Source organism: Lagenorhynchus albirostris, chromosome 10 (genome assembly GCF_949774975.1).
Source record: "Lagenorhynchus albirostris chromosome 10, mLagAlb1.1, whole genome shotgun sequence".
NCBI lineage: Eukaryota > Metazoa > Chordata > Mammalia > Artiodactyla > Delphinidae > Lagenorhynchus > Lagenorhynchus albirostris.
The window spans coordinates 1561379-1581365 of NC_083104.1; the positions used below are offsets into that span (position 1 = coordinate 1561379).

Here is a 19987-nt window from a genome sequence, read left to right on the forward strand (position 1 = left end):
CTGCCACTAACTAGCTGTGTGATCCGAGGATGACTGCTTAACCTCCTCACGAGCCTCACACACACACACACACACACACACACACACACACACACACACACACACACACACACAGAGATTTGTTGATGCACTTGGCCCAGGGCCTGGCACATACAATAAGTGAGAGCTGTGAAGAAAAGGTTATTCATTGTTATTAATAAGGCAAAGCCACAATAAGGCTGCCCCATCTCACAACAACATCAACAGCTACCACTTCTTAGGTAACTGGGTACCACCCCCAAAGCTACAACTTTTATCCTCACAATAACTCTGTGAGGTAGGCAATTATTATTCCCATGTAACAGATAAAGAAACCATCGCTCAGAGATGAAGTCACTGCAGAAGGCCACACTGCAGTGAGCGGCAGACTCCAAACCCACGCTCCCCGCCAGGCGTCCCTGCTGCCCGCCTCCTCCAGGCTTACAGGACAGGAGTGGGAGGCCCACCCAGGGCCTCCCCAACTGCCACCGCCACACTGTCTCCGGGACCCTGGCCTGAGCACAACCGACCACTGAAGCCACCTCAGGTTAATAGGGCCCGACACACAAAAGGGACTGCAGCCGGGACTCTGTGTTGGGCCACTAGGGAGTCCACTGTCATCACTCTTCAACTCTTAACAGATCCCTCAGCGCTGCTTTCCCTGTGAGCACGAGCACTGGAACTGAACAGCCAATGCCCAGGCCTGTGACACATGGTCACTGTGTGGGACGCAGGATGGCACCACACAGCCCAGGCCTAACATACACAGCTCCCTCGGCAACAAGAAAAGAAGAGGGCTTCCCTGGTGGCGCGGTGGTTGAGAGTCCGCCTGCCGATGCAGGGGACACGGGTTTGAGCCCCGGTCCGGGAGGATCCCACATGCCATGGAACAGCTACGCCCGTGCGCCACAACTATTGAGCCTGTGCCTGTGCTCTAGAGCCCGCAAGCCACAACTACTGAGCCCGCGAGCCACAACTACTGAGCCCGCGAGCCGCAACTACTGAAGCCCACACGCCTAGAGCCCGTGCTCCGCAGCAAGAGAAGCCACCACCGTGAGAAGCCCGTGCACCTCAACAAAGAGTAGTCCCTGCTCTGCGCAACTACAGAAAGCCCGCGTGCAGCAACAAAGACCCAACGGAATCAAAAATAAATAAATGAATAAATAAATAAAAAGAAGAGAAGAAGAGCCACGTCTTTACTGAGTCCTCCGTGGGCCCGCCCTGCCCGACACGTGACTCTGTCGGCCCTGTGCACAGACAGGTCACGCCGCATGGGGCGATCCTGGGGCAGAGCGACGGCCCACGAGCAGGCACTCACTTTCAGCTGCTTGGTCCCCTTGGCTGTCTTGAGCCCTATGATCACGTGGCTGATGGTCTTGCCGTAGCCCCCCATGGGGTTCTCCGTCTCACATGGGGTGAGCTCCGTGACCTCGCCTTCGTATACCTCCTTGGTCTCCTTTATCCGCAGCCCTGGAAGAGAAACACGGCAGATGAACGAGCCCTGGTGAGAAGCACGACTCCCTCTCATTCTTTTAACAGCCATTTTAGCCATAAAGCCTTCACGTCATAAGAACCAACAAGTCAGCCTCACCCGTACTTAACCCTGGGTGGGGAAGCACTGCCCACACACACGTAGTGGAGGAGCTGCTCGGAACGCAGAGAACTGTTCTATTTCACCTTCTCAAAGGGACCTTCTAGGTTCAGATCTAGAACTAGACACACAGGCCATCGGTCCTCAAAATTGTTTCAGACAACTGCTACTCCTCCAAGGGGGTGAAATTTCGCTTAAGCCTCTAATCCTGTCTCTGAACCCAAACCATCCTACTCCGCTGGAGCAGCAACTACATGGGCCTTTGTTTCCTGCACTTTTGACTCTTGAAGGAAATTTTTAAAACCAGTGGAGTAACTCACCACACCCCTTCTGACACCATCAGGCCTGAGCAAGGCATAGGATAATAATGAGAGGTCCGTGCTGAGAGCAAGGGACAGCCACCCCGCCAGGCATCTGGGCCCCGGGCTGCTCCTCACTGCACACCCCAAGCAGAAACACCCAGCTGTCATTCACGATTTGTAGCGGGTGGTCCTACAACTCTTTGCAATTCATCTCCAAAGCAAACCGCCCCCAATAATAGAGCATTTACAGTTCTTAGATTAGAATACTGTAAAGGAAGGCAAACTTCTCTCTCCTGTTCTAAACATCACCCACATTAGCTGTTCAATAAATGTTTGTTGTCAAGTTAATTTTTAGAAGATGGCCTCAGTGCCCTCAAGTACAATGTTTTTGCTGCCGGAAGCATCCTTCCCTCCCTTTGGCCTCACAGACTTCCAGGTAGAGACTTGCCGGCTCTACAGAGCTGCCCTGACACAACCCTTCCTTCTTCCTCACCCTCCAGTCACCACCTGGCACCCTGCGTCTCCCCGTGCAGGGACCTGCAGCGCCGAGCGGCCCCCGCGAGACTGTCAACACCTGGGCTGAAGGCTCAGCCCCACAGGCACACGTGAATGGACGGGCCAAAGAAGTCACTTAGGGGTGAGGGGGTGTTATCAGGCAGACCATCCAACACCCAAGAAATCTGCCTGCAGATGTGCCTGCAAGTTCTGTATAAGGCCCATGATCTCTTAGGAGGGCGCCACGGGATGCTACAGCCCCTGCACCGCGGCACCCCCAAACTCAGCACGAAAACCCAGGCCTTGTCTGGATCAGACGTTTTTTCCCCTCATGCGATACACGCATGTCTCTGCCTGCTGGCCCGGGGGACAAGAAGAGTAGCTAGAGAGGGTATAAGCAGCTTCTGGAGTTCTAGTAAGGTCTGTTTCTTGATCCGGGTGCTGGTTACATGAGTGTGTTGGCTTCATGAAAACTCATCGAGCTACACAGTTACGATTTATGCTCCTTTCTGTATGTATGCACGTTATGCTTCAATAACATTTACAGTAACTTGAGAAAAAAAGGAAACTGGGTTTTTCTAACAAAGCAATGGTAATCATTAGTAACTGAAGTTTTTCTTAAAATAGGAAGACAAATGCACATCACCACCCCAGCTTCTCTGAAAACACACATAGCACATACACACTCCTGCACAGACTCTAATTCCCAAAGTCCAGGTCAAGAGACACAAATGGCTTCCTCCGAAACCACAGCCATGCCACAGGTAAGTTAACAGCTGTTAAATCTATTTTCAGAGGATTCTAAAAACTTCAACAAGAAAGCCATTCTAACTCACTGTGCCTGCCATCAGTTCAAAGGTGAGGAGGGAAGCATCCTTGGGTCAGATCAGGTGAAGATGGGCTACAGAAGGCACCCCTGAACTTAGGGGAAAGCTGGCAGACCACACCAACAATAAACTAAGAATCAAGGCTGCAGCAGCTCTTCGCCCTTAGAAGCAGCCCCCCACCCGGTCCAGAGGGTTGGGGCCGGGAGACAGCAGGAGGGCCGTCAGCCCCGAAGCAGCCATGGAAGGACTCTGTCTCCGCTTCGCAGATGCAACCGTCAGCGCCAGCGGTGAGGCAGAGAGTCTATCCCTCTTCAGGGTGGACCCAGGACTGGGGTCCAAGTCTCCAGGACCCGTTTCCTCCGATCCTACTGCAGGGCCTTTCTCATGAAACTCGCCCTGTCCTTTCGCTTCCAGTTAGCATGTACCCACAGTGCTCACCACCCACTTTCTGCCAGCCCTTGAGTACGACCCCAGTCTCTATCTAGTTTGTATTTTGCCCAAAGGTAAAAATAGAAACATAAGGGAAACACAGATTTAAAAGATAGAAGACATTTCCCAACCAATCTATTATGTAGACCTTTATTTGTATACTGATTTGCATAATAATACTATAAAAGAAACATATTATGACACGGGACAACCTGAAATGTGAAGATTAACTAGATATGTGATGATATTAAAGAATTTACCGTTAATTTTTCCTAGGTATGAAAATGGTATTTTTTTAAGTCCTTCTTTTTCAGAGATACATAACTGAAATATTTATAGATATGAAAGCAGCTCTGCAATCAGATGGGACCATGCGGGAGGTCATCGTACCACTTGACCACTTCTTGGGTACTTGATATTTTCCAAAATAAAAATTTTAACAATGGAAAAAGAAAAAACAACAAAATACTACTCTACAACCTCCAGAATCACTAAAACTAAAAAGACTGGCAATATCAAGAGTTGGTAAGGATGCCGAATAAAAGGAAAGCTTACACTGCTGGTGGGAGTGTAAGTAAATAACATGGTATTTATTGTCTCCTAAAGTTGACTACATGAATACCTGTGACCCTGCAATTCAACTCCAAGGTATATACCCAAGAGGCCTGAGTGCACATGTGCACCAAGGGACACAGTCACACAGCATCATTCTTAGTTGCCAAACACTGGGAAAAGTCCCATGTCTACCTGCAGTGGGAGAGGTAACTGCACTGTGGTGTATTCACACAATAGAATATCATGGAGCAATGAGAAACGATTATGGCTACCCGCAGCCATAGGGCTGAATCTCAAAAATGGAAGGATAGATGTAACCATACAGATGCTCTGGGCTATTGGCAATAATCTCTTTCTTGACTGGGTGCTAGTTTCATGGGTTTTCAATGTATAATAATCCACCGAGGTATACATTGATGTTCCGTGCGCTCTTCTGTATTTGTGCACCAAACTACCAAGTCACTTTAAAAAGAAATACCTAAGTAAATAATACCAGTGGGCCCGGGCAAAAGAGGACCATTGCTGGCTTAAGTTGAGGGAGCACGGCTCCGAACCTCTGCTGGACCCACTCACAGTTCACACCCTGCACACTCACCTGACAGCTCCTACAATTCCTCCCTCCTCGACTGCACTCAGACCATTTGCCTCCGAATCTCAAGGGGTGGGACCCTGTCATCTTTATGGGTTTAAAGCTCCCCAGATGTTCCAATGTACAGCCCCAGCTGAGAGACACTCATCTAAAGAATGAGTGAAGAACTCTGTTCTGCTCATGACGTAGAGCTGTACACTACTCTGCGGGTGGGAAGCCCCGTAATGGTTTGGGTGTCCTCACCACCAAGCCGCCTGTGTCGTAATAGGGAAATATCCCAGTGGCACACAGAAACACTGCCCACGGTTCAGACACTCTCGGTCACTTCCCACCTTCAAACCTGGTCATTATCCTATCACTGGGTTGTTTGCCTTCTTTCCCCAGAAACCCAGTCAGGGCAAAGACTCTCAGATATTAAAAGTTTTACTCCACCTTCCTTTAATCTGATCACCTACAAATGGAAGTCTTGGAATAGTCCCAAAAGAGAGGCTGCATTTCATTTCTACCTTACCTAATGCTTAGTTCCTGAACATCAAGACAAAAATTTTCCAAACAACATGAATTGTGACAACAGAAGATTGTGACAAAATTGGAAATTTCTGTACTTTTAAAATTAACTTGATTTATTTTTAAATCAAAACTTTTATATCCCACATAGATAAGTTCCTTCAAATGGAATTGCTTCCCTCTATTTACTGGTAGACGGCTGTAACATGAAATTCCTTGAGTAGGGGAAGAAAGGCATTCCCGTCTCTCACTAGCCCCCATATTTGTTTAGAAGTTGCTCTGTGCTGACAAGCAGGCAGGGGATGTGGGTGATGGACAATGAAACCGGCTGTTAGCCAGGAACAGGGTCGGGCTGGCGCTATCTCCGGCAATGACATCGTGAACGGCACAGGTTTCATCTGCTGGCTCAGGTTTCTACATCCCTGACAGGGACCTTCATCACGCCAAGGAAACAGCACAGACTCCTTGCTTTTCATTTCTGGGCAGCTCACCACTTCCTCCCCAACCCCTCCGCCACTTCACAGGAATTCAAAGGCAGAGGAAGACGGGCAGGGTTCCTTTTTGAAGATAGTCAATGGCCTGTCTTTTTACTCTGTGTCAGGATCAAGAAATTTCTCTTCACCTTGCTGCCATCAAAAGAACCGCATTGTCTCGTCCCCTCAAAAATGGCAAATCACAAAACAGAATCCCAGGAAATTTATCTCTATTTTTTCAAATTTTAAAGCATGTAAGTTAACTTTAAGCAATCCAAACATATGCATTCATGTAAAGGTGCGTTTTGTCATCTTTTATCAATGTCAGAAAAAAAAATACATATGTGTGTGTGTGTGTGTGTGTGTGTGTGTGTGTGTGTTTAATTTTTGGCTGCGTTGGGTCTTCGCTGCTGCGTGCGGGCTTTCTCTAGTTGCAGTGAGCGGGGGGCCCCCCTTCATCGCGGTGCGTGGGCCTCCCACTGCAGTGGCCTCTCTTGTTGCGGAGCATGGGTTCCAGTCACGCGGGCTTCAGCAGTTGTGGCACGTGGGCTCAGTAGTTGTGGTCCGCAGGCTCCAGAGCACAGGCTCACTAGCTGTGGCGCACGGGCTTAGTTGCTCCACGGCAATGTGGGATCTTCCCGGACCAGGGGCTTGAACCCATGTTCCCTGCATCGGCAGGCGGATTCTTAACCACTGTGCCACCAGGGAAGTCCAGAAAAATATTTTTTTTAATAAATAAAAATACATTTAAAATGTACTCAGATATTTGAACTAATTGTAACACCTTACCTTTTATCTCATTACTTAATGAGTTAAATAAAATCTGTCACATGTTAAGTTTTCGAGAAGTACTCAGAAAGATTTTAAACTAGGAAGGGGGCCCTGTGAACCACTTCCACTGTTATTCCAGATACAACACCACGAGCTGAACCTCACAAAGAAAAGGCTGGTAAAGAAGCAAGACACAGCACCTAAAGTAGGTTCCGCTCAGATAAAGTTTATAAAAGGGGCAAAACTAAGCCACACTGCCTAGGACACACACCCGGGTGTACAGGGTTATGACTGCCACAGAAGCCACTGCCACATCACTCTTGCGCTCTGTGGGGGACGTGTAGGAAAGGTGAGGGACTATGACCTGTGAGGGCACGAGCCATGTCTGTGGTGCCGCCCGTGCTCTGTTCCTTGAGCTGAATGGTGACTGCATGAGCGTCTACTTCATTATTGTTAAACTACAGGTATTTTTACACTTTTCTATGTGTATGTTATATGTCACTTTAAAATAGGCACAAAAAAAAGAAATCCAGTGTTTCAAGGTAAAAAATATTTCCAGTAGGAAATACTTTGCAGTTTAAAAAATCCAGAACTTAGCCTATGGACAGAGTGCACAGTTTCTGGTTTCTAAACCAACCTCTAACAAGAGTCCCAAAGTCCAGTGCTCACAGGGCCCTGGCAGGGACTGTAAGGCAGCAGAGCGAGTGCCACAAGGAGACTGGGGTGAGCTGGTGCAGGCCGCTCTGCTAGGGAGGGTGCCTGCTTCGCCTGGACCACCGCGGCTGCCAGGGAATGAAAGCTTCTTTCATTCTATGGGACATCTCCCAATTTCCAAATACTGGCAACTCACTCAAAAGTTATTAAAAAACACTGTGTAAACCAAACAACATCTGTCTATCAACCAGACACAGACTGAGGGCTAGAGGCCTCTGTTTTCTTCTACCTGCTTCAAAGTGTACCCCTTCTCTCATTCAGAAAAACGTCACGGAGCACCCACCGTGGGCCAGGAACTGGGGCTACACTGATGAACGCGGCCCACTACACCCACAGCGACATTCAACAGATGCCCAGTCTGCTCCTCCCCATACTCCCACCTCCAAACCCGGCAGCGCCTGGCACTCATCCTCACCTCCTCTCTCTTCTCTCTCTTCCAGCCCCACAACTAATCTCTCAGGAAATCCCATCAGCTCCACCATCCCACCAGACCCAGAATCCAACCGCTTCTCCCACCCCCAGCTCCACCGCGCCGGCCGACGCACCACCACCTCTTGCTCAGACTCCTCGTGGGCTCCCTGCTTCTGCCCTCACTCTCCACACCCAGCCACAGGGACTCCACTCTCCCATTGCTTCTCCCTTCATTTCGCACCACGTAGCACGCAAAGCCCTACCATGTTCTAAGGCCCTACATGACCATACCCTTCAATTAGACTCTACCATTCCTGAGGAAAGAATTCTGGGCTTAGACAAATCTACTCTTTCTTAAACTTTCATAATTTCCTTGACGTTTTCTAGTAAGTTTCCTTCTTGAGAATACTTACCTTGCTTTTTGTTTGTTTGTTTTTTAATAAATTTATTTATTTTATTTATTTTTGGCTGCGTTGGGTCTTCGTTGCTGTGCGCGGGCTTTCTCTAGTTGCGGTGAGCGGGGGGCTACTCTCCATTGCGGTGCGTGGGCTTCTCAATGTGGTGGCTTCTCTTGTTGGGAGCACGGGCTCTAGGTGTGCAGGCTTCAGTAGTTGTGGCACACGGGCTCAGTAGTTGTGGCTTGCGGGCTCTAGAGTGCAGGCTCAGTAGTTGTGGCGCACGGGCTTAGATGCTCCGCGGCATGTGGGATCTTCCCAGACCAGGGCTTGAAGCCGTGTCCCCTGCATTGGCAGGCGGATTCTCAACCACTGCATCACCAGGGAAGCCCCTTACCTTGTTTTGACAACCAAAGGGACTGTAAAATGACACAGGCACTCTGACAAGTGTTCATACTTGTAACTCAGCAAGTATATCCTAGATATAGACACTCACGTGTGCATTACATATTTTTTCATAGCTTAACAGGAATAAGCTATGTCTACAAGTAGGTCTGAGGGAAACTAAGATTTCCCCAGAACTAGATCAGCAGGAATGAGGCCAGGAGAACGCCCCAGAAGTCCTGGCTGGTAAGAGGTACAAATTCAGGAGAGCGGCCATTTTCTGCTCGCAGCGCATGGTCAGAGCACGGGCTCCAGAGTCAGACAGGTGTAGGGTCAGACTGCAGGGCTGCTGCTACTTACTAGCTGGGTCACAGTAGGCAAGTTATTTAACTTTATGAGACTCTGTTTCATCAGATGGAAAATGCAGACTGAGAATTTCCTCTTGGGGAGTGAAAGGCTACAGTCAGTGGCAGGCCTGGCACATCACAGGCAGGCAGTACAGCAGCTCCAGGCCCTGCACGGTTGGCACCACAGCCTTGAAGCTCCACCGTCCCACATGGTTTCCTCGCCTGCTGACCGGCTCAGCATGCAGGCCGGGCGTTCTGACAGCACGACACACAGTGCTGTTGGCTTACATCCAGAACTTTTTCAGGGGACTGTCATCTCTAAAAGCACAGTAAGGCCCCCAGGAAGATCTACTTTGTCAGATGAAGAGCCCCAGCCCCACAGCTGGGCTCACATTCGCTGGCTGCTAAAGCACTTCCATTGGAAGAACTGGGTTTTCGTTTCGTTTGCAAAGATAACTCTAATGGCACCAAAAGAAAAACAGCAGTGCCACGAATACAAGTCCTAGAGGCATTTTCACAAGGAAGAGGCAGGTGAGGATAAGCCTCGGACAGGCATGGACAGGGTATTAGGCGCAGATGGGTACTGGGCGCAGGCAGGGTACTCACCAATGGCCCTGCGGAAGTTCTCCATCAGCACTTCTGTCTTCTTGATCTCCGTGGAGTAAACTTCACTCCCTACCATCGGGCAGAAAGGGACCTTACTACCCAGCTCCTGAGCAATAGCCAGAGCTAGAGCTGTCTACAGAAGAAAACAAAGGAAATGCACTTGTTTCACATTCTTGAAATACAATTCAGGAACATATGCTATAAAAAAATTATTAACTAGGAACTGAAACTCTAGCCCTTTAGTTTTAATACGGTTTGCATGTTTCACAATAAACGTTTAATGACTTTTGTGGACAGTCGATTTCTAGCAAAATGGGCCCTGTCATCACAACACTTGCCACGACTGAGACTTGGCCAGTCCAGTTCCCCTGGACATGCCCCTTCCACTCACCCTACGAAGTGGACACCACTACTCTCCCCATTTCACAAATGAGAAAGCTGAGACACATTAGATAACATGTCCTCGGTACCATAATCTAGAAAATGGCACAGTGGAACCTTAAAGTCTGACAGCAGGGTTCCAGAGATCAGATTCCCATCAGAATAGTCAGTATAGTCTCCCAAAACTGTTCCCTCAGTGTCAAAACAGGGTTCTGACCTTGTCGCAGTAGAACAGCACCACTGGGTCTTTGAGATACTGCTTTCTGTCTTTACAGACACAGGAAGGCACCAACTTACAACCCATTAGAAATCAATAATCAAGGAACAAATGACAGGATGTTCACTTTATGCTGAGTGGCCCCGCAAACCATGAAGAATGACACACAAGCTAGGATTCTGAAGCTATGAACTGGTGAAGTTACACTTGAACATGCCCTAATAAACTACAAATTTACTTTTGCTAAGATAACTACCATAGGCAGATGCTGAACAGACGAAGACTAACAGATGTACGGTCAAAGAGCAAGTATGAAAAGCCAGTGCCTTAAAGCTGGTGCAGGACGGGGAAACACCACGGCCTTTTACTACTGTTTTCACCTTTCCTCAACTTTGACACGAGAGCCCAGGTAAGGTCCCCAAGGCGTACAGGCTAAGGAAGAAAACAAGGTTGCTACTGAAGGATGACACAGATATCCGAGACAGTTTTAAAACTGGCTCAGTAAAGGTTCCTCTTCTGTTCACTGCCCGTTTGGTGCTAGTTTAATCTTCAGCGTGACCCTGGGTACATGGCAAATCTCTGGTGCCTGACTTCCTCATCTGTCAAATCAAAGTCCTGGGTTAGATCACCGGTAGCAAACTGGTTGCCCATAGACTACTCCTGTTTTGGCCTGCAGAGTCTCATGTGTGTTTTCTTTCTTTTTTGGCTGTGCTGGGTCTTCATTGCTGTGCACGGGCTTTCTCTAGTTGCGGCGAGTGGGGGCTACATTTCATTGTGGTGCGCGGGCTTCTCACTGCGGTGGCTTCTCTTGCTGTGGAGCACGGGCTCTAGAGCACAGGCTCAGTAGTTGTGGTGCACGGGCTTAGTTACTCCGTGACATGTGGGATCTTCCCAGACCAGGGATTGAACCCATGTCCCCGGCATTGGCAGGCAGATTCTTAACCACTGCACCACCAGGGAAGTCCTCATGTGTGTTTTTAAACTCAATTGTTGCCCATTTTCTAATGTTGGGAAATTTCACATAAAAATACAATTATTTAGCTTCTTCTGAGAAGCAAGAAGGTCTGGCCACAAGGGGCCCCTATGACCACATGGCAGCACTGGGAGTGGACACGCGGGCAGCTGCCTCCCCAGCAAGGGCTCGTGCGGGCTCCTGGGCGCTTCACTCAGCCCCACTGCCCGTCTGAGTAGGCATCTGGGTCTGTGCCCTCAAGGCTGATACCTCTAAAGCTGTATTCTCTTGTATCCTAAGAGCGAAGGGAAAATCTCTGGAGCATAACGGGGCAGGTAGCAGCACAATGACACCAGGACTCCCAGCAGGAGCCTCAGGCCTGCCACGCTCACCTTCTATCCAAACCCCGCCACCTTTCCAGTCACTCCTCTTTCTCTTCCCCTGTCGCTACAGGCCCCAACTCCCCTCCCTCAGTTGTGAACTCCAAAGACAGTGCTGCATCTGATTCAATGCAGACCCCCACCACTACCAAATACAGAAGAGATGATCGACATATTCCATTAAAATATGATAAATGCTTGGTTAAGAAATGCTTCAGGTGTGTCTAGTTTCCTCCATTTAAAGGCTCCCAGAAGGCTGGCATATGATGTGGCTACCGTGCAGACTATACCTACACCTACTATATAGGGCTGGGTGACTTGCACGAGGGATCCCACTGAACCCTCCCAAGCAGCCTATGAACTTGATAATCTAGTTCACCTTTTGTGAATTTAGAAACCGAAACTCAGAAATTTCCAGCTCACCCAAAGTCAAACAGTTAGCAAGCACAAGGGTCAGGATGCAAACCCCGATCTCCAAGACCTATTTCTGTGTGCCCACCCCCCATGCAAGTGGCACAAAAAAGAGGCTGTTGCCAAAAGATTAAAAAACGTACTTTGTTTTCAACTTCATCCGAACACCTTTTTCTAAAACCCAAACATAAAGCCCTATTATTAAGCGTGTGTAGGGCTTCCCTGGTGGCGCAGTGGTTGAGAGTCCGCGCCCCAGTCCGGGAGGATCCCACATGCTGCGGAGTGGCTGGGCCCGTGAGCCACAGTCGCTGAGCCTGCACGTCCGGAGCCTGTGCTCCGCAATGGGAGAGGCCACAACAGTGAGAGGCCCGGGTACCGCAAAAAAAAAAAAAGAGTGTGCAGGCCTCAGGAGGGGAATGGCCATACTCTGAACAAGCACCACACTCCTGCCGGCCACTCAGTTAAGTCGTCTGAACGTTGAGGTCCATGGGTACAATGTTACAAAAGCACCAGAAACCCATGCTTCCAGCAAAGCGGCCACTAGAGCCACAGCCACTCCCTCCTGTTACAAAACATCTAGAATAAGTAAGTAGTCATGATAGACCCAAAGTAGTAAACTATCATTGCAAGGTAGTTTACTACTCTGAAAAGCTGGGCAGGTGTTTGACAGATGCCAGAAACCCCTGGATAAAAAGGAGCCTTGAAGGGCACACGTGAGTAGACAAGGTGGCCACAGAGAAAATCTCCAAGGGACAAAGACAGGCTTGTCCGTCTCACCACAGCTCTGGCTGAGGAAGTCTCACCAGCAGGCTCTCAAACAGATTAAGGATTGGTCTCTACACTGCCTGATGGCCAGAAAACCCAAGCCACAAAATTTCCTTCATGTGCCCTGTCCTGGCAGCACAGCAGGGGCCCTCCCAAGTCCTCTCAGGAAGCACTTGGCCCTAATCAAGAGATCAGGGAAGCCTCAGATTTGATCAAACATGAGTCCACAAGCAGATACAGGATACAAAATAAACAAGAAAGTATTTCACGAACAAGGAACAAGAGGCTATCAAAAATAGCCAGATTTTGGGACTTCCTGGGAGGCCCAGTGGTTAGGACTCCACGCTTCCACTGCAGGGGGCATGGGTTCGATCCCTGGTCGGGGAACTAAGATCCTGCAAGCTGCATGGCACGGCCAAAACAAACAAACAAGCAAAAAACAGATTTTGAAGAAATTAAAAATAATGAGTGGGGAAGGGAGGGGCTTCTTCATTACAAAAAAAAAAAAGCAAGCTAATACATGTAGAGGATATGACAGATTTAGAAATTCACCATTTTGCAACCACCAATGTGATAACTGATAAAGCAATGACCATCAATGAATGCTACAGCCATAGGGTAAAAGGATATTCAGGACATCTCAAAGTGTCACTTCCCAAATGATTATAAATTTCAGAGGGAACCAGTCCCCTCATAGTAGAACGTGGCATCAGCCCCCTGTTGTGATGCAGGTTCCAGACACATCACCTGCATCGCGTTCTGCCAAAGAGCTGAATGTTTCAGACACAATCAGACAACCACTGGAGGACAGCTGTAGGGTACTCTACAAAACAACTGTCCTGGGCTCTTCAAAAATGTCAGTGTCATAAAAGAAAAGAAACCAAAAATGCAGGGGACAGGAACCGTTCTCGATAAAGAGACAATAATGAATGCAATGTGTGATATGTGATTATAATTCAATTTAAAAATATAAAAAAATGAAAGAGCCACAAACTGAAATGACTTGGAGATATTTTAATATAAACTAGATATTAGCTAATTTTATTAGCAACATTATATTTCTTGGGTGGATGACAGCATCATGGGAATGACAGAGAAGGTCCCTTGCACTTACTTTCAAATGGTTCAGAAGTAACATAGAGAAAACACAAATCTCACAAAATATTTACACTTAGTTACCTATGAGTAGGGTACAGAGGGATTCATCAAACTGTTCTTTCCACTCTTTTGTAGGTTTCAAATTTTTCAAAATGGAAAATATTCAATGGACTGGATTAAAGAGTAGCTTCCTCACAGCTTACAAGACAGACTGGAAGACATGTCTAATGAAGCTACCCAGAACGCAGAAGAGTCAAAACAACAGAAAACATAAAAGAGGTTCAAAGACTAAGAAGACAAAATGAGAAGCTCCAGCCCAGGATTTCCCAGTCTTGGCACCGTGGGCATTTTGGGCTGGAGAACTCCTCTTGCAGGGGCTGCTCTGTGCTCTGCAGGGTGCCCTGCAAACCCCCCGGCCTCCACCCACAAGATGCCAGCAGTACTCCCGGCCCAACCAAGTGTGACAACCGAAACGTCTCAGGACAGTGCCAAATGTTCCCCGGGGGGCAAACTCGGCCCAAGCGGAGGACCTCTGCAGTGGAACCTCACCTAGCTGGAGCTCCAGAAGAGAAGACAGAGAACAGGGGAAGGCAGCATCTGAAGAGACAAAGGCTGACCAGTTCCCAGAACTTATTAGACACAATATGTACTCAGATCCATATGAAGCAGGATAAATGAAAATAAATCCACACTTTGACATGTCACAGTGAAACACCAAAACCAAAATATCCCAAAAACATCCAGAGAGAAAAGACAAAATCCTCAAAACCAGTCTTCTCAAAAGCAACACCAGAAGCCAAAAGGTAGCAAATATCACTGAGAGAAACAGTACTGACAGAACACATCTGTCAACTGAATTATATATCCAACACAACTATCTTTCCAAACAGGGGCAACACAATAAATACAAACCTGACTTTGCCACCAACAAACTTCTAGAAGGACCTTCTTAATGATGTACTTTAGGAAGGAAATGGAGGGAGAGCAAAGGTCTAAGATATGAGAAGGAACAGTAAGCAAATAAATGGTAAATACAGTGACAAGCAGAAAGGGAATTAAAGCTCACGTTTATACCTGTTCACAAATATAGCACTTCTTCCTCTATGGTTAGACACCAGTAAAAGACATACTATCAATTCAATCATATGACTTCAAAATGATGAGAGTCGTCATCCTACAACCGCCACTTTGATAGCTCCCTCCAACAGGCAGGGCTGTGCTACCGCTTCAGAAAGGCTAAGGGACCTGCCTGGGGTCTCAGCACCAGCGCTGGAACCCCTTTCTTTACACAGTGACTCCCCCAGGCTCCTCCTCTCCTGCACCAAGCGCCCTCCAGAAGAACAAGCAGGGCCCAGACTGGGGACTCTAGTGCGTTTCAAGCGCCCAGCCAAGCCCGTCACAGATCCCACAAGTTGTCCTGCACCCTCGGCCTGGAAGGCCCTTTTCTTCCCTGCCAAGTCAAATGTCAAGCTTCAACCCCTCCAGCCACACCAGCCCAAGTGCCACCTCCCGCTGCAATTCCAGCTGCATTTAAGATCAGGCGATGCCTCGCAGCTTAGCGCTCAACTGGAGTTTTTCATGCTGCCCTGGAGAGACTGTAAGGCCCTTGGAGATAAAAATCACGTCTCTTATTCTTTTTTCCTTTTTCTGTTTTTTTTGCGGTACACGGGCCTCTCACTGTTGTGGCCTCTCCCGTTGCGGAGCACAGGCTCTGGACGCGCAGGCTCAGCGGCCATGGCTCACGGGCCCAGCCGCTCCGCGGCATGTGGGATCTTCCCGGACCGGGGCACGAACCCGTGTCCCCTGCATCGGCAAGCGGACTCTCAACCACTGCGCCACCAGGGAAGCCCCCTTTTTTGCTTTTTCTTTCCATCTCTCACGCGGCCAGAATAGTGCTGGGTCAAGTGAGCATTTGGAAAATTGCTTGCTGACTGGTTTTCTTTCCCCCTCAAGTAAGATGTCACTCCCAAGATTTTATGAAGCCCTAGGCCAATAGAAATATATTTCCAAAGCAAAGGAGACTTGAAAGAGATAAAAGACAAATTACAGAGACAATGAGACACCTCTGAGGACTTCACTCTCTTTTCTCTGGAGGTCAGCCAGGGTAATTTGAATTTTAGAAGCATGGACTTTAGATACTCAACTGTATTATTGCACATTGGTTTTAAAAACATACATATAACCAATTTAGCTAAACAAAGACTAGTTAAGACACAAATTGAATTTGGCTTAGACATTAAGATCATCCTCTTGGGTAGATTTTAAAAAATGAGAGAAAATGAGTACCTTGCCAGTTCCAGGAGGCCCTGCCAACAAGACAGCTCTTCCAGCCATTTTCTTGCTTTTGATTAATTCCACTATCACACCACATGCCTAGACACCACAATAGAAAGAAATAATAAATCAATATTAAAATGTTTCACAGGACGAAAAAGTCCAGTGTCTGGTTCACACAACTCAGACTCATCGAGTGCCAGGACACCACAGGCGCTGTTCTAGGCGCCAGAGGCAGTAGAGGGCCATGGAGCTCATGTCCTAGTGGAGGAGACATACAAACACAGAATCTCTACTATGAAGAAAAAAGGGCAAGAAAAGAGCAGGCGGCTGGGGGCAGAGGTTACTCTATAATAAAGAGTGATCTGGGAAGGCCTCTTTGACGTTATATTTGATATACGAAGCTGCAGGCAGGGCAGGAGTCAGTGTTCCAAGCAAAGGAAACAATAAATTCAAAATACAGGAATGAGCTTGGCATGTCCAAGGGACAGAAAAGCTGTGCTGACCAGAGTTCAGAAAACAAGCAGACCGGGAAGATGAGGTTGTAGAGGCAGGAGGGGCAGCACTCAGAACAGAATCTTCCAGTCCATAGTAAAGTTTGGATTTTATTCTACGTGTAATGGGAAGCCAGTGAAAAAGCCTTAGGCCGCATGTCATGTTCTGAAATTTTGTTTTTAAAGTATCTTGATGGCTGCTATGTGGATAACAGACAGGAGGGGTACAAATGGGAGCAATGGCATATACTCCAGGGGCCCACACACCTCAAAACTGGAAACAAGACTCTGTGTATATGTTCAAATGTGCATTCTTCCAGGGAGGGGTCACAGCTTTCACCACATTCCCAAATTAACCCACTAAGGGCTAAGAATCAATGACATATGCTACTAGTTGGCCATCAGTTAACTATCCCAGAATGCTGTAAGCAAATGCTGCACGTGAGGTTTAACCTACAGCATCCTAAGATCCAAGGAATGCCCTTCAAATCCTCAAGATTAAATTACTTGTTCGTTCGTGTATTTTAAATATTCTGAGTATTAAGCCATTTACAGCATCTATATTATATATAGACAGGTATGGACATTATATACATACAGCATGTATTTCGCATACACATACACATATATACAGTTGACCCATGAACCCTTGAAGTTAGGGGCACCCAACCTCCACGCAGGCAAAAATCAGTGCATAACAATACAGTCAGCCCTCCATATCTGTGGTTCAGCAGCCCTGGGTTCAACCAACTGGGGGTCATGTAGCACCCTAATATGTATTTATTGAAAAAAATCTGTGAATAGTGGACCCATGCCGTTCAAACTCATGTTGTTCAAGAGTTGACTGCATATTGATACGTGTGTTTAGAAATTCCATAAATGCGTTCCTGGTTTTATGTATTTTACAATATTTAACTCTAAAGGAGTAGGGCTGAGAAAATCACACTCCTTTAACACCTAATCTCAAGGTTTCTCACACTGATCTAAAAACCGAAAGCACAACTGTCTCCAAGGTGCACCGTCCTTGCCTCAGGGCAGGCCCACAGCTCCTCTACCTCGGTGGTACCTTGTGGACAGGGTCTTGTGAGCACATCTTATCTCCTCTCCCACTTTCCCCATGGACTGTGGAGACGTACCTTGGTCCCACACTTAGACAGCCCCTCAAAAACGTGGGTTCAAGGAATGCATGTGGATGTGCCCTATTCCACTTCTGGCTCAGCTGGAAAAGCACAGTACACTTAACAGAGCCTAGAAGATATTCTTCAGATGCTGCATCTCTAAAAAGACAAAAGAGCCATTATGGTCTTTCCACAGTAACCTCTGATATCATAATCCTCAGCACTAGAACTCTCTGGGCAACTCAAAAGAGGTAGAAGAGCCTTTGCCAACCTTGGCTACGTACTCTTACTCACACACTTCCCCTTCCATTTAATCTTCTTCCATTTAGGCTCCTTCTCTCCAGTGAGACATGTCCAGTGAATTCCAAAATTTAAAAAGTATGAACTGGAAGGGCCTTTAAAAGATGACCTAGTCTAACTCTCATTGTTCAGATGAGGACAGGCTGCTGATGCGACCAGACTCAGACAAGGACCTGGTAGCAGAGGTGGGATGCCTAATAATTCAGTACGTAACTTCTGAGTCCCTATAATGAGTCAGGTTCTGGGTACATGATGCTACCCGGTCTCTATCCTTGGGAAGCTCACATTTGTATGGAGGCACACGGCGTCAGAGTCAAGAGTATGGGTTCTGGAGTCAGACAGACTTAGGTTTAAATCCTGGCTCTACCAATTACCAGCCGAGTACCACAGATCCATAACCTAACCTCTAGGAGCCACAGTTTCCTCATCTGAAAACAGAGTTCACAGCACAGTGGCACAAAGGCTAACGGGTTTATGGTAAAGTATGCTAATGTCTACAACTTACTTTGAAATGCAAAAGCAGATTGTTAGATGGATAAATGAGCAGACAGAAGACAAAGCAACAGAGTAAAATGTTACTTGTAGAATTCAAGCACACAGGTACACACTACACAAGTCTTTCAACTTTCTGGTATGTCTGAAAAGTGTCATAACAAAGTGGAGGAGGGATGGGTATAAGGGTGGTGATGAACAATAAGACAATGGAAACGGAGCTGCTTAGCACAGTGCTCGGCACATGAAAAGCACTCAACAGCGTCAGCTACTCGCAGAGACAGGCCCTCCGAGAGCAGAAGCTGGATAAAGAGAAATTTCAAAGTCACCTTGGCCCTGTCACTATTTCCTCTCTGGAAACCTGATGTTCCAAATGGAAACCAGAGGCTTCTCTTTGGCCCCTTCTATTAGCACAATCAGGCTAGGAGGCGAGAGTCTTACCCAGGAGTTCTGTAGCTGCCGAGCCACCGCAGGGGCAGAGGGGCAAAATGGGCTGAAGTTAGGGCTGAAGGGGGCCCGAGGGGGCGGTCCTACCACAGAGCGCGCTGCTTCAGGAGTCAGGGGCACACAGGCACAAACTCCAGCATTACTATTACTAAACTGGGTGGCAAGCGGATGGGTGAAGTGACCTTTCCCACCCTCGATGTTTTCATCAAAAAAAAAAAAAAAAATACACACACACACAAAGAGCCTGAACAGTTTTGTGATGATAATGCGGCCGAAGGCACTTGGCACCAGCATCACTTAGCAGAAGTGGGCTTAACGGGAATGTTCAGAAAGGCCTCTGTAGCTGCCACCTGCTCAGGCGGATCACCTCCCGACTATAAAAGTCCCAGAGCCTCTCACTGCGCTCACAGCAACTCAAACGCCGTGCCCGGGCCCGCAGAGCCCCGCAGGAACTGATCCCCGAAGTCTAATAACGGCCCTTCTGTTCAGCGGTTTAAATGTCTGTGTCTGAAACGCGAGCTCCCAGAGAGCAGGGACCTGGCCCATCTTCTCCCCGCCGACCCCCGTGCCGCGCGGACGGCCTGGCCCCGAGCGGCGGTCAGTCAGGACTGGCGGTCAGTCAGGACTCGCGGCCAGGAGCGAGGCCGCGGGGTCGTCGCCGCGCCCCGGGACGTCCTCCCCACGCCCCACCCCCAGGTCCGCGCCGCCCGGGCCCACCTCAGCCCCGTCCCCGCCTCAGTCTCCCCCTCAGTTCAGTCCCCCCGCCTCAGCTCCCGCCCCGCCGCCACACCTCGCGCGCGTTCTCCTGGCCCACGAGCCCCGAGGCCGCCTGCTTGGCCAGGCCGCTCTCGTCCAGCCCCAGCCCCTTCACGTGGCTGTGGGAGGCGATGCGCTGCGTCTTGGTGGTACTCTTCACCTCCTCGATCTTCATCCTGCGCACCTGGAGCACGAGCGCCCGCTCAGCCCTAGCAGCGCGCAGCCGGTTACCACGCGGCCGTTACCAGGCGGCTGGTCCGGCCCCGCCTCGGTCAGCTCCCCATTGGCCGCGGCGGGAACTCCTCAGCGCCCCATTGGCTCCTGGCTTTGCCCGTCGCGTCTGCCGGGAAGGCTCCGCCCACCCGCTTCCGGCTGTGTCCCGAGGTTGGCTTCCCCCGCAGCCGGCGCTTCCTGCCCGGGTGGGCCCGAAAGGGCCGCTGCGCCGCAGTGAGGGCCTGAGTTCCGCTCTTCACGGCGCCTTCGCGTCA

General features: G+C 48.7%; 1 protein-coding gene across 3 annotated transcripts in view; it reads right to left on the minus strand.

Moving 5' to 3' along the window:
- Window positions 1-19752, minus strand: part of RUVBL1 (RuvB like AAA ATPase 1) — a 35441-nt gene extending 15689 nt beyond the window's left edge. For 2 of the 3 annotated variants that reach the window (XM_060161000.1, XM_060161002.1), the window contains exons 1-4: window positions 19534-19752; window positions 15905-15991; window positions 9415-9547; window positions 1337-1488 (exon numbers count right to left, since the gene is read on the minus strand). In XM_060161000.1, coding sequence (XP_060016983.1) covers window positions 1337-1488; window positions 9415-9547; window positions 15905-15991; window positions 19534-19674 — 513 coding nt within the window. In that variant the 5' untranslated portion in view covers window positions 19675-19752. The remainder of the gene's footprint in view (window positions 1-1336; window positions 1489-9414; window positions 9548-15904; window positions 15992-19533) is intronic. The other variant, XM_060161001.1, reaches the window with a different exon arrangement.
- Between the last annotated feature and the right edge of the window lie 235 nt (window positions 19753-19987).